This window comes from Cyrtonyx montezumae, unplaced genomic scaffold (genome assembly GCF_038088225.1).
Source record: "Cyrtonyx montezumae isolate F1298 unplaced genomic scaffold, pur_monq_1.0 scaffold_12, whole genome shotgun sequence".
In the NCBI taxonomy this organism is placed as follows: Eukaryota; Metazoa; Chordata; class Aves; order Galliformes; family Odontophoridae; genus Cyrtonyx; species Cyrtonyx montezumae.
In genome coordinates, this window is record NW_027071848.1 from 14,322,152 (window position 1) to 14,335,916 (window position 13,765).

At 41.5% G+C, this 13,765-nt stretch overlaps 1 protein-coding gene across 2 annotated transcripts in view; it reads right to left on the bottom strand.

The window, feature by feature from the left end:
* Positions 1–3,911: 3,911 nt before the first annotated feature.
* The window catches only part of PSPC1 (paraspeckle component 1), a 55,308-nt gene continuing 45,454 nt past the window's right edge, over positions 3,912–13,765 (bottom strand). Inside the window, exon 7 of one of the 2 annotated variants that reach the window (XM_065730105.1) lies at positions 3,912–4,012. In XM_065730105.1, the coding sequence (XP_065586177.1) occupies positions 3,983–4,012 (30 nt within the window). In that variant the 3' untranslated portion in view covers positions 3,912–3,982. Of the gene's footprint in view, positions 4,013–6,548; positions 6,630–13,765 lie in introns of those variants that run through there. The other variant, XM_065730104.1, reaches the window with a different exon arrangement.

Sequence of the window (13,765 nt, forward strand, 5' to 3'; positions counted from 1 at the left end):
TGTTACTGAGGGATGACTGCAGCAGCAATTAATGGCATGAACTCATTCGCTGCTGCACCCTCAGCACTTGTGTTCCTGGCTTCTCATGGGTGCTGGAGTGTGGCAGGTGACACCGTACCTTTCTCGGGGGGCAGCCAGGGATGGGCCTGGGCACCTCCATCCTCACCCTGGGGTAGCGATGACCCTCAGCTCAGTTTCTGTGATGTTGCTGCACTACTACATAAGTTATACTGTGCCCACAGAATTTTGCTCTTTTTCACAGTTTGTGAGGTTCCCAGCAGCTGCTCAGTTCATGATCACTGTTGTCTCTTTTGAGTTCAGGAAACAAAATTATACAGGTAACAGGAAGTTTATTTGAAACCATTTCATTACAAACAGAAACCCTGGAAAAAGGAATCACAGCAGTGATGTTACAATGCAATGTTAAATCCTCATGACATAAAAAATGTTTTCAGTTTTCTGTTCCATTCATTATTTTTCCTTCTTAATCTTTTTACTGGACTACATTAATACAGGTGTGTGTTGTTTCTTTTATCATCCAACTCAAATGCATTGATGGTGAAGTCTTAAAACAGCTTCAGCTCCTTCTGGTAACAGTTCCTCACTTCACGCTCTTGCAAAGCTCAAGGGTTCTGTGGGTAACTAATGCTTCTGCACTGTGTTAATGCTGCGACTTCAACACAAATTCACTTTTTCTTCAACTATGGGAATTGTGGTTACTTGTTGTGTCACATTTCAGTGTCTGGTGGTATCTTCAGCCCTATGGAGCTGGGTGGAATTGGTGTTTAAAGTCAAACTCAATCATGTAGTTGTTATTTTAATATATGATTGATTATGGTTCCTGTTCCAGCACATACACTGAGCAGAACAGGAGGGAGGAGCTCAGGTACACATCCCACTGTCAGCCATCATCTGTACTACTTAAAGTGTTCCAAAGGTGAACCCTGCAGACTGAACATCCCAGTACCTGCAGTCTGCACTTCCCTGTGCCAGGAGCTGCCACCCCCTGTGTTTCTGATGCATCTTCTCCCCTTTTCAGTGCTGGAGAAAGTGCTTCCTGTCACCTCCTGCTGAGTGAGAATTACAAATTTGTCCCTCTGCTTTTTAGCTGAGAATGATCTGTTTTGTCCATCTACTATTTAACTAAGAGCCGCTGCTCTAATTACTACTGGACAGCAGCACTGCTCTTGTGCCCAAGGGCACACAGAAGAAGCAGGGGGGGGGAACTGACTTCATCACAGCCCCACAACCACCACTGCTACTTGTTCCAATTACTGTGAAAATCGCTGTTTCCTCACCTTAAGAGGTCTTTTAAGCTTCAGCTTGAGGAGATGAACGGGCACAGTTACACTGCAGCAGAAAGCTGTCTTTGAGGGCGAGGCTGTATGGCCACCACGAGCTTTCCTTAACCCCTACTGCAGTAAGGAACACTATTAGTAAATAAATGTAGCTCAGCCTGGAAGAGAACTGAAATTATTGAAAACCAAAGTACAGCAACCAGCAAAGGGCAAGCAGCAAGGCGCAGAGCAATGCACTGGCAAATGCAGCTGCATAAAAGGCTTGGAAATGTCACCCCAGCTGCCACTCCTGAGGTTCTGCAAGTCAGGAGGAACACTGCCAGCATCCCGAGCAATCTGTGAATTAAATCACAGCCCAGCACCTCTCCCGGTACGGCAGAACTGTAGGAAATCTTTTACTGACCAGCCGTAAACTGTGGTTTTTTTTAGTGACTAAGATTTGGGTGACTCAGGGTCTCAGCAGCAGGTCTGAGTTTGTTGTTGCATGCTGTGCCTCAAATATAACACGATCACTCACATTTTCATCTAATCTTGTCTCAGTTCTTAATGCCATTTATTAATTGGGCTGTTACGCTTTGCCAGCTCAGTTCACACTGCAATCTGAAGGGCACCCGCACAACTGAATAGTGGGAGAGGGAGAAGGAAAGGGCTTTATCAATCCCCGAGACAAGGAGTCACTATTCAGCCAGTCAAAGGAATGTGTGTCTCTGGGGAACCCCGGCCCTCCTCTCTTCCCTTCGCAGGAAGGACACGTACGCTGAGGACAGAGATGCTGAAGCACCCGGGAAATGTGCCCAGCCCTGAGGCTCTCAAATAACCCTTCTGCTCAGGGTTGGTCTGATGTGTGAGGGAAAGGAGGAAGACTGAGTTCCCAACAGCTACTTCATCAAGACACGAAGGCAGCTGGACAGAAAAAAATAGGATTGAAACTTCACGTAAAGATATCAAGTGCTTGGGTTTTCTTCACCTTTACCTGTTTCTGATAGGAAGTTTTAACTGTATCCTTTATTGTTTAGATTTCCTAAGTAAGAGCTTTTCACTTTTTTTCCTTAGCTTGGGGTGCATTACACTGTGATTTTTGCAGCACCAAGAATAAAGAGCACAGCAAACCCACAGAACAAGGCTGAGGGAGAGGAGCAGTGCCACTGCAAGGCTGCTGCTAGGGAGGGATTCCTGAGGCCTGGGAGGAAACATCTCAGCAGTGTGTGGTGACAGGATGAGGGGAAATGGCCACAAACTGAGGCATAGGAAGTTCTGCACAAATGTGTGTGGGAACTCCTTCCCAGTGCAGTGACGGAGCAGTGGCACAGCTGCACAGAGAGGTGGTGGAGTCTCCTTCTCTGGAGACGTTCCAGACCCGCCTGGATGCCTACCTGTGCAACCTGGGCTAGGGAGCTGCTTTGGCGGGGGGTTGGACTCCATGGTCTCTGGAGGTCCCTTCCAACCCCTACAGTTCTGAGATTCTGTGACTTAGATATGATTACGCCCTGGGAAAATGGCTGACATGAACCTCATGATGCTCAGCAGGGAGAATTACCAAGCGCAGTGGCAACTCAGCAGCACTCAGTGATGAAAGAAACAGAAGCCCCTTCATACGAGGACAGACTGAGATAGCTCAGACAGGAGAGGGCTGCAGGCAATTCTATCAGTATTTATAAACGCCTGTTAAATGTGTAAGGACCATGGGGCCTTCCCATCTGTGCCCACAGTGAAGGGACAAGAGCCAAGGGTAGCATTAGGGTGATGGTCCAACTTCACCTTAGGGGCGTTTTCCAACATAAATGATCCTATGAACACCAGAAGCATTCCTGAGCCGCACAGGTGGCAGAGCACGAGCACAGGCTGCTCAGAGGCTGTGCAGTCTCTTCCTCAGAGACATTCCAGAGCCACCTGGGTACCTCCACCTTGCACCCTGACTTGAGCAAGAGGGTCAACTATACCATCCTCTTGGCACCTGCCCAACCCTGGATACTCCAGAATTACTTGAAGTCCTCACCCCAGCTTCAGCCACAAGAGTAGGAGATATGAGCACAGAGCTCAGCAGAAGAGAAACCGCTTCCAGCAGCAGTAAGTGCCAGCTCTCCAGCATTACTTGGGTGACTCAAACACGAGGGAGCACAGCTCCAACTCTTCACCTGAAAATTGTTTAAGGGGAAATTTTTTCTTTGGAAAAATCCTTTGTTAAGCAGTGCTAGCTGAATGAAAGATGTCATGTGTGAAAGGTAGAAAAAAGGAGACAGGCAGATTCCTATTATGTTCTTCATAGACACTTCCTTGGGTAGAAACTTTGAACATGTGTGGTCTTTGCAAAGAATACACATACAACTTTGCAGCATTATTTATAAATCATAGTACTGTTTAAGATTTATTACCGTAAAAAGGATTCTTTTTCACATGTTGCCCTCCTATAATTTTAAGGTGAAAATACTAAAAGTGCCCATCGTGTTTATGTCCCATGCAGCACGGACATTTATTGCTTACTTTCCACACAATTACTCACGGAAATCAGTAAACGTGTCCATCTGATAAGCAATAAACCCCCATAAGATAATCAGTATCTTATGGATACATGGAGCCAGCTCCTAATTAAGCCCAGAATTTTACAATACGTACCTCATGCTAAAGCTTGGTTTAGGATTCCCTTTTGTATTCATAATGCAGAAGGATTCTACAGAAGCCCATCTTCATCTGCACTTTAACATTTTAACAGTAACCTAAAAAATAAAGAGACAGCAGTGACACAAACTAGAAAAAAACAGTAGCTTCTCTTTTCCCATACAGAGGAAATAACATTAATAATAGTTCACGCTCACAGAAAAAGTCACTTATACTGAACCCCTTCTTACACTTAGTAGTTGTTGCTACACTGACTTCTTTGGCTTTAAGATGTTGAATTTTACTACCTGGCAGTTAAAAACCAGGAAGGAGCAAGCCAGAATGCAGCTTTATTCCTGTTAATTGATTATTACAGCTTACTGGAAACGTATCAGAGAAGGACTGCCAAAGAAACCCAACATGTTAATGAGGATATCCACCTTGAACTCTGCATTGCTTCTTCTGGAGTCTGCATGCAAAAGCTCTTTGAGTAATTAAAATACAACAGTTCCCTGTGCTGCTCATTCAGGCTTTAAAACAACTTGCAAACACACATTCTTCTACCTCCCAAACACCTCTGATCTAAGATAAAATGCAAGGACAGCTGTGCTGGATGAGTTCAACGGGGCATCCAGAGGAAGGCTGATGGGAAAGACCCTGCTAACAGCAGCACAACAGGATACAGATCTCTGTATCCTCTCAGATAAAGACTCCTCAGTGCAATTTAACAACATCTGGAGGTCTTGTTCAACAATCAGAAAACTTAGCACACGCGTGGAATACTTTAGAGAAAGAAGGAACTCTGGATAGCCACACACCAGTTGCACCTATTAGGCTGGCTTGGCTTACAGGACAGCCTCCAAGAGCAACTCAGAAGTGATTTCTGAGTGACACTGTTGCAGTGCAAACTGCAACACAACCATGAGCATTATAGCGGAGGTAACATTACTGTATCACATGCAGCTGAAGGATGGCAGATGCTAGCACCTCACATTAAGCACAGCTGGCAAAATGTAATACCTCAGATCTATTTAAAGTGCTGACAACCTCATCAATTCTCCCATCTCCTTTCCACCTGCCCCCCTCCCCCTCTCCCCCCATATTTACAGTGCAGCTTCCTACATGCCCAATTTTAAAAGTTGTTACCTCTTCCGTAACAGACAGATGAGTTCCTTCTTAATAAAGTAGCTGGTGCAGAGCAGAGCCTTGTACTATTAACCCTTGGTAACTACAGCTGCCATTCTGCAAGCTCTAATACTAAAATCCTTAACAGGTCAAAGACAAGCAATTGCCACAGCTATGGCTGTCAAACCCAGCAGCCAGGCTAGAACTGCCATGTGGAGAAATAATGGGAACAGCACAGCGTCCAGTGACACTGCCTTCACACGGTGAAGCTAATTCAGCTACTCAAAGAATAAATACATGCCCATCTTAAAGGGAAGGAAACTGCAACTACAAATTGCCACTATTCAGATTTTAATATCGTGAAAAAAGCACTGACAATGAGGCTTTTTTTTCTCTCTACAAGCAGCACTGCTAAAACTCCAAAGGTCTATTCCGTCTCCAGATTGTGCAGCTGCCAGAGCATACATCTTCCTTTTGACCACTGAAGATTTTCTGAAAACTGCTAAGACTGACTCTGGGCAGCTACAGCACAGCTGTTAGTGACAAAGCTGCAGCCGAACTCCAGAGGAAATGCTGTACAGCTCTTGAAGACCATCCCTGAAGTCAGCCAGCAAGACCATATGGTAGCGTAAGCAGTCAGTCCTTATCACAGTGCATACTTGCAAGGAGGTTACGTAGTAGTTGGAGGGTTTTTTTTTTAATGCAAGTTACCTGTCTCTGCACTGCTGCTTCAGAAATGGAAACAAAGAGGAATCCAAGCTCTCTCTACACTGCCTGAGAGACTTCTACACTCATTACTGTTTGCCCTGAGCATATCCTGACAGCTAATGCTGAAAAAAGCTAACAGGAACACAGCAAATGGTTATTTTCAAGTTAACAGACTCAAATCATCTTCCACTGTATGATTTCTGTAAATTAAAGTTCAGTATGTGGGAATGGTGTCAAGCAAAATGAATCTAGAATGGCTAACTGTACAATGCAACAAGCACCAACTAGATCAATTCCACGCAGATACACGGTCACGGAGAACTGAGAAGCAGCTCCTCAGTACGATCTAACGTGAGCTACGCATGCACACACTTTAAGAGCACACTCTCCACTACTGTCCAATACAAACTTGCTCTGGGAGACAAGCTCCACACTGCCAGGCAGAAACAGCCATTACAACACTAAAGAAGTTTCATGTTTACCTTACGTACTGAAACCATTTTTCTCAAGGCATGTATTAGCTGTACAGCTTCCCTATCTTACCTAGCAGAACAAGTTTTTGTGGGTTTTTTTTGTTTGTTTGTTTTAAATGAACAGGATTTTTTACAGATTATAAAGAAACATTTCCCCTTTGTATCTCCCCATTTATTTTATGTCTACCGTAAAAATTACCTAGCAAAACACAGGTAAACTTTGACTTGCACTGGAGTGGGCCGCGTGACACTGCCCCAGCAGGCACAGGGATCCTTCTGAGAGCAGCACAGCCACCATCCATGGCACACAAAGGAAGAACTCCTGCTCCAAGCTCTCCTCAGGATAACATGCAATCCCTTGTGGTCATTTATGTGGGGCTACCAAAGGGACCCTGAGACAGGTGATCCGAAGAGCTGCATTCAGGTTTTCCTACCAAAAGGTAACAGATAACAATATTGGCTGAAGTACTGAAGGAACACAGTGCTAGACATTTTCAAATGCTCAAGAAATCATATCCTCCTCATTCTCTTAGATTTTACTCAAGTCTGGCTAAGCCTTGCTCACCTTAATCATAAGCAGCCACTGCTAAAACTGCCAGAGTAAACCAGTTGTTAACTGGACTTCATTGCACGGCTGCCAGCAATCACAGAAGATGAACCCAATGTCACCTTTTCCAATCTCATGTTTCCAGAATGCTCAGTAAGAGGATATCCTTCTGGACAGCTAGGAGCAAGGAGCTGACTACTACCAAATTCAGGTTCAGAAGGAAGATCTAGTTCCTAGAAAGAAAATACTACTTGAAGAAAGCCAGCAAGCCATTCATTTGCCTTGACCATTAAAAGTACTTCATATCTATTTCAGTATTTCTTAATTATAAACTACAGACTGTCTGAAGTTAAGATCTTAACACGAAATAAGGAATATAATAAGGAGTCTTCTTCTTTGGAATAAGATTTCCAAAAAGAAAATGTGGTGGTAGTTTATCAGAATAGTAACTACTAGTATTGAGCTGGCAAAAATAGCAGTATCAGTGACAGTACTATAATCAAGGGACATATATTTTCCTGCTTGGCCTAGGTAACAAAACTTCACTCACATGTAAGTTTGAAGTATTTCTTCTGTATCTGGAGAATTATAAATGTCCAAAAGTACTTAAAAAGGACAATGACTTCATTTGTGCAGCTTCAGCAAAGCTCAAATTTGAAAACAAAATAAGTTCACTGTAAGCTTCTTAAAAACAGTCATTACATCCCTAAATGTAAGACATTAACAAGAAAGGCAAATCCAGTTTTTGGTAAAACTTAAAAGATTCCTTACAATTTCAAAGAACTGTGTTTGATCAGCAGAAGAGAACTAAGTCTTCAAGTCCTTCACATCACAAACTCCTACTGCATGAAGGAATCACATTATACTTTGTTATGTTTTTACAAAATTCAGTGAACTGTGAGGCTGCAGTCATACATTCATTAAAGTACTCTCATATGAAACAGCAACTCCACCCCACACTTTGGCTTGCTGGCCCATCCCCTACACTGCTCACCAACACCCCTGCCTCAAGTTGAGGTATCTGAAGAACTAGAATAGCTGGCCCATCAGAAAATGGTTTTCACAATTATTCTCCTATGCACGCCATGATGAGTGCAGCCAAAGTCTTCAGATGTCCAGATTTCTACTGTTAATGACAGTGTTCATGAGGAGGAACTTGGAAGAGTCCAAGCAGCAGTACAGTTCTCTTCATTCAAAAGCTTGTGTGACTTTTAAAACAAATGCAAAGTTCCTGAACGCTTTACCATACTATACCTTGTCATGAACAGCTAAGAAGTATAAAACTACTGGAAGGAGCAAGGGAAAAACCCATTAAGTCTTATATCTTTCACCTAGTAAGTGATATAGATGTGATTTCACCAATTAACAAAGCCAAGTTAAGAAACCTGACAGATCAAAAGCATATAAACAGTTCTGTCAGCACTGAAGCCAATGTTAAAATGTCACACCATGTTAAAGTGTTACGCCAAGTTCTAGAAACTGAGCGGCTGCAGCCAATCACAGTAACATACAGCTCAGAGCAAATGATGTCTGCTGTAAACTACAGTTAGATCAGCACAACTAGCATGTATTTGAGTGCAGTATTACCCCACTAGTCCAACAAAGCCCGAAGTCAGAACAGTATTGTAGGATGCAATGCCCAAATAAGACTGCAATTATGCTGAGATGAAATGGCCACGTGGCAGAGCGTAGGACATGCATGGTTTTATCAGTGTTGACTAGGCCCCATTTACAAACCATTTTAAAAACGTGTGAAGTAACAAAGAATGCATATAGTCAAAGTCTACAAGCCATTTTTCTCAGATTTTACTGTTCAACACGACTGAACAACAGCATAAACTTTGCATATTTACATGTAGTTGGGATGCGATGATCTTAGCAGTTTGAGGATATTCTAGAGCTTCAGACAACTAGGGGGGAGAAAATCTGTTTTCAAGGGAAGCTTCCTGGATTTTGCATAATCCAACTTCAACGTTAAAACAAAAATAAATAAAAGATAACATTACTAAGGAATTATGAAACTGATACACAGAGCATGTGCTCCTGAAACGTTAGCAATGCTGCATTATATAACTTTACTCAATGTTCCCCCTTCCCTCCTGCAGGATTCCTTACCTGTCATTTTTGCAGCAGGTGCCAAGTTAGGCCCACGTCCTAACTTCCTCTTCCAAAATAGTGAGAGAAGAATTAGTAATCTTTGTGGGACTACAACTTCTGAAGCCATAAGACAGTGGTGGGGGCAAGGGAAGGGCAGGCTGCAGTTGTACAGTCCTTACAGAGCTGCAATTCAAGTTTCTCGATGCACTAAAAGAACTTTCATCTTTGAAGCGTTCCACTTCAGAACGTAATGCAGCAATACTAAGAGAGGCATACTTTGGTATTAAAAGGAAACCTAGTAAAAAAGTATTTAACATAAAAAGCCCGTTACATTGATTCACACAGACCAAGAAAAGCAAAGGTTCATTTACATCACAGACTTAAGGCTGGCAAGGACCTCTGGGTCCTTCTGCTCAACCCTGCTGTTGCAGGGACACCCAGAGCAGGGTGCCCAGGGCCACGTCCAGGAGCCCTTGGAAGATCCCCAAGAAGGAGACCCCACAGCCTGTGGGCAGCCTGTGCCAGTGCTTCATCACCTGCACAGCACAGCAGTGCTCCTGGTGTTCAGAGGGAACCTCCTGTGTACCACTTGGTGCCCACTGCCCGCTCATCTATCAAAAGACCTTGTGCCATTAAGAAAGTTCCTTCCTGTGCTTTTAAGTCTGCCAGGTGACAATTTTCATTTCCATTTGCTTCATCACGACAAAGAAAGAACAGCTACTTTATCTTCCATCGCAATATAGCCATACTTGTTAGAAAAAAATGGAATCTTACACTAGATTTGAACTACGCAGAAAATGGACTCTGTATTTCAAGATGAAGATGACAAAACGGCATTAACAAATTTCAGGGTATCCTGCAAATGTCCTATTAGCCCACTGAAGACTTACCTGCTTATAAAAACACAAACCAACGTTTAATAAAGGTAACGTTTTTCATGAAAAACTGTGTCTTTTGTGGAGAAGGTATTTACTTAGCTGTTCCAATACAATTCTACCAGACCTTGCCAGTACTTGTCCTGTAGGAACAGATCACTGTTCAGAGCTGGGCCGAAAGGTGTGCATGGTCAAAATAAGGAATCTGTGAAAAAATTTAATGCACAATATATGGTGAAGTCCACCATATAAAACCAAAGAGCAGAGATTTCAACTTGTGATTGCTGAGCAACCTTTACCAGGCCAGTTGGTCCTCACTCACACAATTGGATGTACGTTAGTGGATGCTATGCTAACATTTCTCAGCTTCCCACTTCTACCTTATTAGCCCTATTTTAATAGAGTGACTTCTATCTGTAGGATAAAGTTATTGCTCCTACCTAAACTGAAATAGATAAATAAATAAACAAACTAAGCATTATGTCACATATCTCACGTGAAGCTAGGAAGCATCTGTTAACACAAACTGAAGAGCACGATATTAACAGTAATTCTGAGTGACAGATGTAAGTACCCAAGACACTTCTTTCGGTATTTTTTAGGAATAGTATTTAAATTAACCCTTCCTCTCCCACCACCCCTTAAAATGACAATCCAGTCAGCTAAAACTCTCTACATCTGAGGGCAATTAAGTCTAAAAGCCTTAATAACAAAACTGAGTTTGATTAGGACTAAGCCAAGAACATTCAAGGTACAGGGCACATCCTTTTGTTACCGACTTACAAAGGTAGGTCAGATGGCATCGTATTCAAGGTGAAAATGTTTTGAATCCAAGACAGACTGACTGATTTTCACTGGAGTTGGTTCACAATTCAAGATGTAAGCTCATACTGTAATTTTCACGTTTAAAAGCAGTTATCAAAAGTATGTGAAGTGACAAGTTCAAACGTATCAACACATTAATAAAATGGTGTATGAACGTAGCCTAAAACACACAAGTTACTTCATTACCTGCTTTCCATTTTTGACACACACAATAAAAATCAGTCCATTTAATGCTGCAAATGTCACTTGCTGTTTTTAAAAGAACCTCCATGTAAGCAAAGAGCAGTTTCTCCACCAAAGTCCATAATTCAAACCAAAACTTGGTGTACCATCCGATGAGACAATTTCGTTAGGTCAACAGAGCATTAGATTCACCTATTTTTTTTTAAGCATGAGCATCAAAAAAGCTCATATTTAACTTTTCTCTTCTGCTCTACCTTGTTCTAGGCCTTTTCCAAACTTTGTTTCCACGTTATTGGAGATCTATTTTGGTTAACTTCAATGTCAAACTCTACAAAACCTTTAAACTGATCTGCACCTGAGTGCTGACTGCCTGATGGTAGTATGCATACTTATGCATACAACTTATGCATACAACTGAGTGATTCTAGTTTGCATGTAACTAGAATAAATGCACATATCCAAACAGTTTGAAGATGAAACAGCACCTGGACACAAAACAAGAACCAGAACTTCACATTTCTATGTATTCTATCATATAAATAGAGAACTGGACTACAGTAATCATCCAGGTTCATTTTCTCCAGCACATCCTAAGCTACCAAAGGGATTTATGTTCTTGATAGTACAAGTGTTAACAGCATTATATTACACCTCTTTGAGAATTCACACCTGTGATCCATAAAAAGTATTATTTGGAAGTGAACTGCAGTGATTGAGGGGACGTAAGCCAAATGGATTGCAGCTGGGGCAAAGTGCTTCACTACCACACCACCCTCAAACTGCAGCTGTTGCCATTGTGCAAATAAAATTAACTATGCCAAAGAGGCAAAAACTTGAAAAAGCATCCATGTGGCCATGAAGAAACTTCATTACCTGAGGTGGGCAAAGCAACTGCTGATGCAACTGAAAGCATTACCAAATGGGCAGAGTAACCACAGCAGCAGTGTACAGATCCAGACACCTGACAAACCACCTCAGGCACTGATCTTCAACTATCTATTCCTAAGATTTATCATGGTGGCAAGATAGTTGCATTAATCATAAATGAAAATCCTGATAATCCAATTCTTGTTGTTTGGTCACATCCTAGGCAAACCTGCAGAACCCAGGTCTTGCAACATTTGTTTTAAAGCAAGAACTCAAAAACTCCTGACAGAAGTTAACTAATAGAAAAAGCGTAAAGTTTTACCTATTTCAAGTTGTTTTTGTTTTTTTCCCTCCAGCATGGTTCTGGCTTTCACATGCAGTCTTCCCTTACAAGCCATTCATAAATTTCAATTTCTGCTTTTACATTATACAATACATTATATAATGTCATGGTTCAGCCCAAGAAACCGTAACATAGACCAAAAAAACCACACCAAAACTAAATGTGAGAAAATGTGACCAACTCCCCATTGATATTAACTCTTCATATCGTCATGAAACAAGTTTTAAAAAAGTCTTATTCGTCCATTAAAGCACATTTTATTTACATATTTACATTAAACTAGTTTAATTTATTGGAAAACTCTAAACAGTGCTCAAAAACTTAGATAAAGGTTATCAGGAATCGTATCTGATGGTTTTTCTTCTATGATGACTTCCAGAATTTTAGATGAAAGGAACTGGAAGATGACATCTGGCTTTTCCACACTGCCATCTCCCTACGTGTGTAAATCTAGACAGAAATCATCCCTTTTTTCCATATGAGAACATGCATGCACTTCAGGAGACAAGGAAGGGTAGCTATCTCTTTTGAATGTTCTCCTGCATTTTGTCACTTAACGCTTGTGTATTAATTTAGCCTTATTAATTTAGAGAAATTTCAAAAATGAATTTAAAAGAACTGTATTTTTTCCCCTCAGGAAGCATTGCTAATCTTCCTCTCAACCACATAGCAGGCCACGATATAGCAGTAAAACACAATGGGGTTTAATGACTTGCCAAGTGATATTAAGAATGCTTTTTACCCTAACCTGTTTCTATCAGATTTAGTACTGTAAGGCCCAAATAGTCTTACACAGCTCATATCACTGGGAAAAGCTCAGGTCTTCCACAATAAATAAAACCTGAGCAAGGAACAATGTCCTAAACATGATGGATAAGGACACCCAAAGGAAGCTGGTGACTGTTCCAAGATGCACAGTTCAGCCTGATGCTGAAGTCAGTATATCACGTTACTTTCTTACATCTCTTCTTCCAGTGCTTTGTGGATTGCAGCACAGGAGAAAAACCCACCAAATTCTCACAAAACCAACCAAAGGTTTGGGCTCCACAATGTCCTCAGTGTCACACCGGTGAAAGATTCAGAGCTCTAACGCTACACAGACATTTTCAATCTCTGTTTAATTAAAAAAAAATCTCACCTTCTTGAGAAAATAATAAACCATTAGCTTTCCTTGACACTGCAGTTTTGAAGATCACCAACTTCTTTTTTCTTACAGTAATACTAAAAATATTCTCCATTAGCAGTTTTCCCACTGGAAGGCCTCGATAATTAAGGAGCTTTAAGAATCCCTTACTCTCCCCTAAGAATGCCTACAATGAACACTTTTTAAACTCAATTACTTCTGTGACTACAGCAATAAAGGAGAAATGCAAATGCAGTACCACTGTTGTAAGCAGTTGTTTTAATCAGTGTTTATTTCCCAACAATATCAGACACCTACCAAATTCACTTTTATGATTAACTAGAAGATACATGGGTTTATTTCAAAGGTAGTAAGACTAATGCTTAAATCAATTTTTATCCTATTTTAACTGGATTCAAAAGTAAAACACAGCAGCACTCTTCTATTCCTGATATTCATATCACATGGCATCACCTACAGACCAATACGTGTGCCCAATCCAACCAATCTATTTCCCAGATGCCACCACAGCGAGCTGATCCTAATGACTGAGACAAAATAAAGTAAGACAAATGGTATTTTTGCTAGGTCTTTATAACAAACAGTTCTGTGCAACGGTTCCAATTTAAAGAGCAAAAAATGCAAAGCCAGTAACAAAATGCAACTCAAGGAAGATAATTTCTCCACAAGGCTGTACTATTTTTCC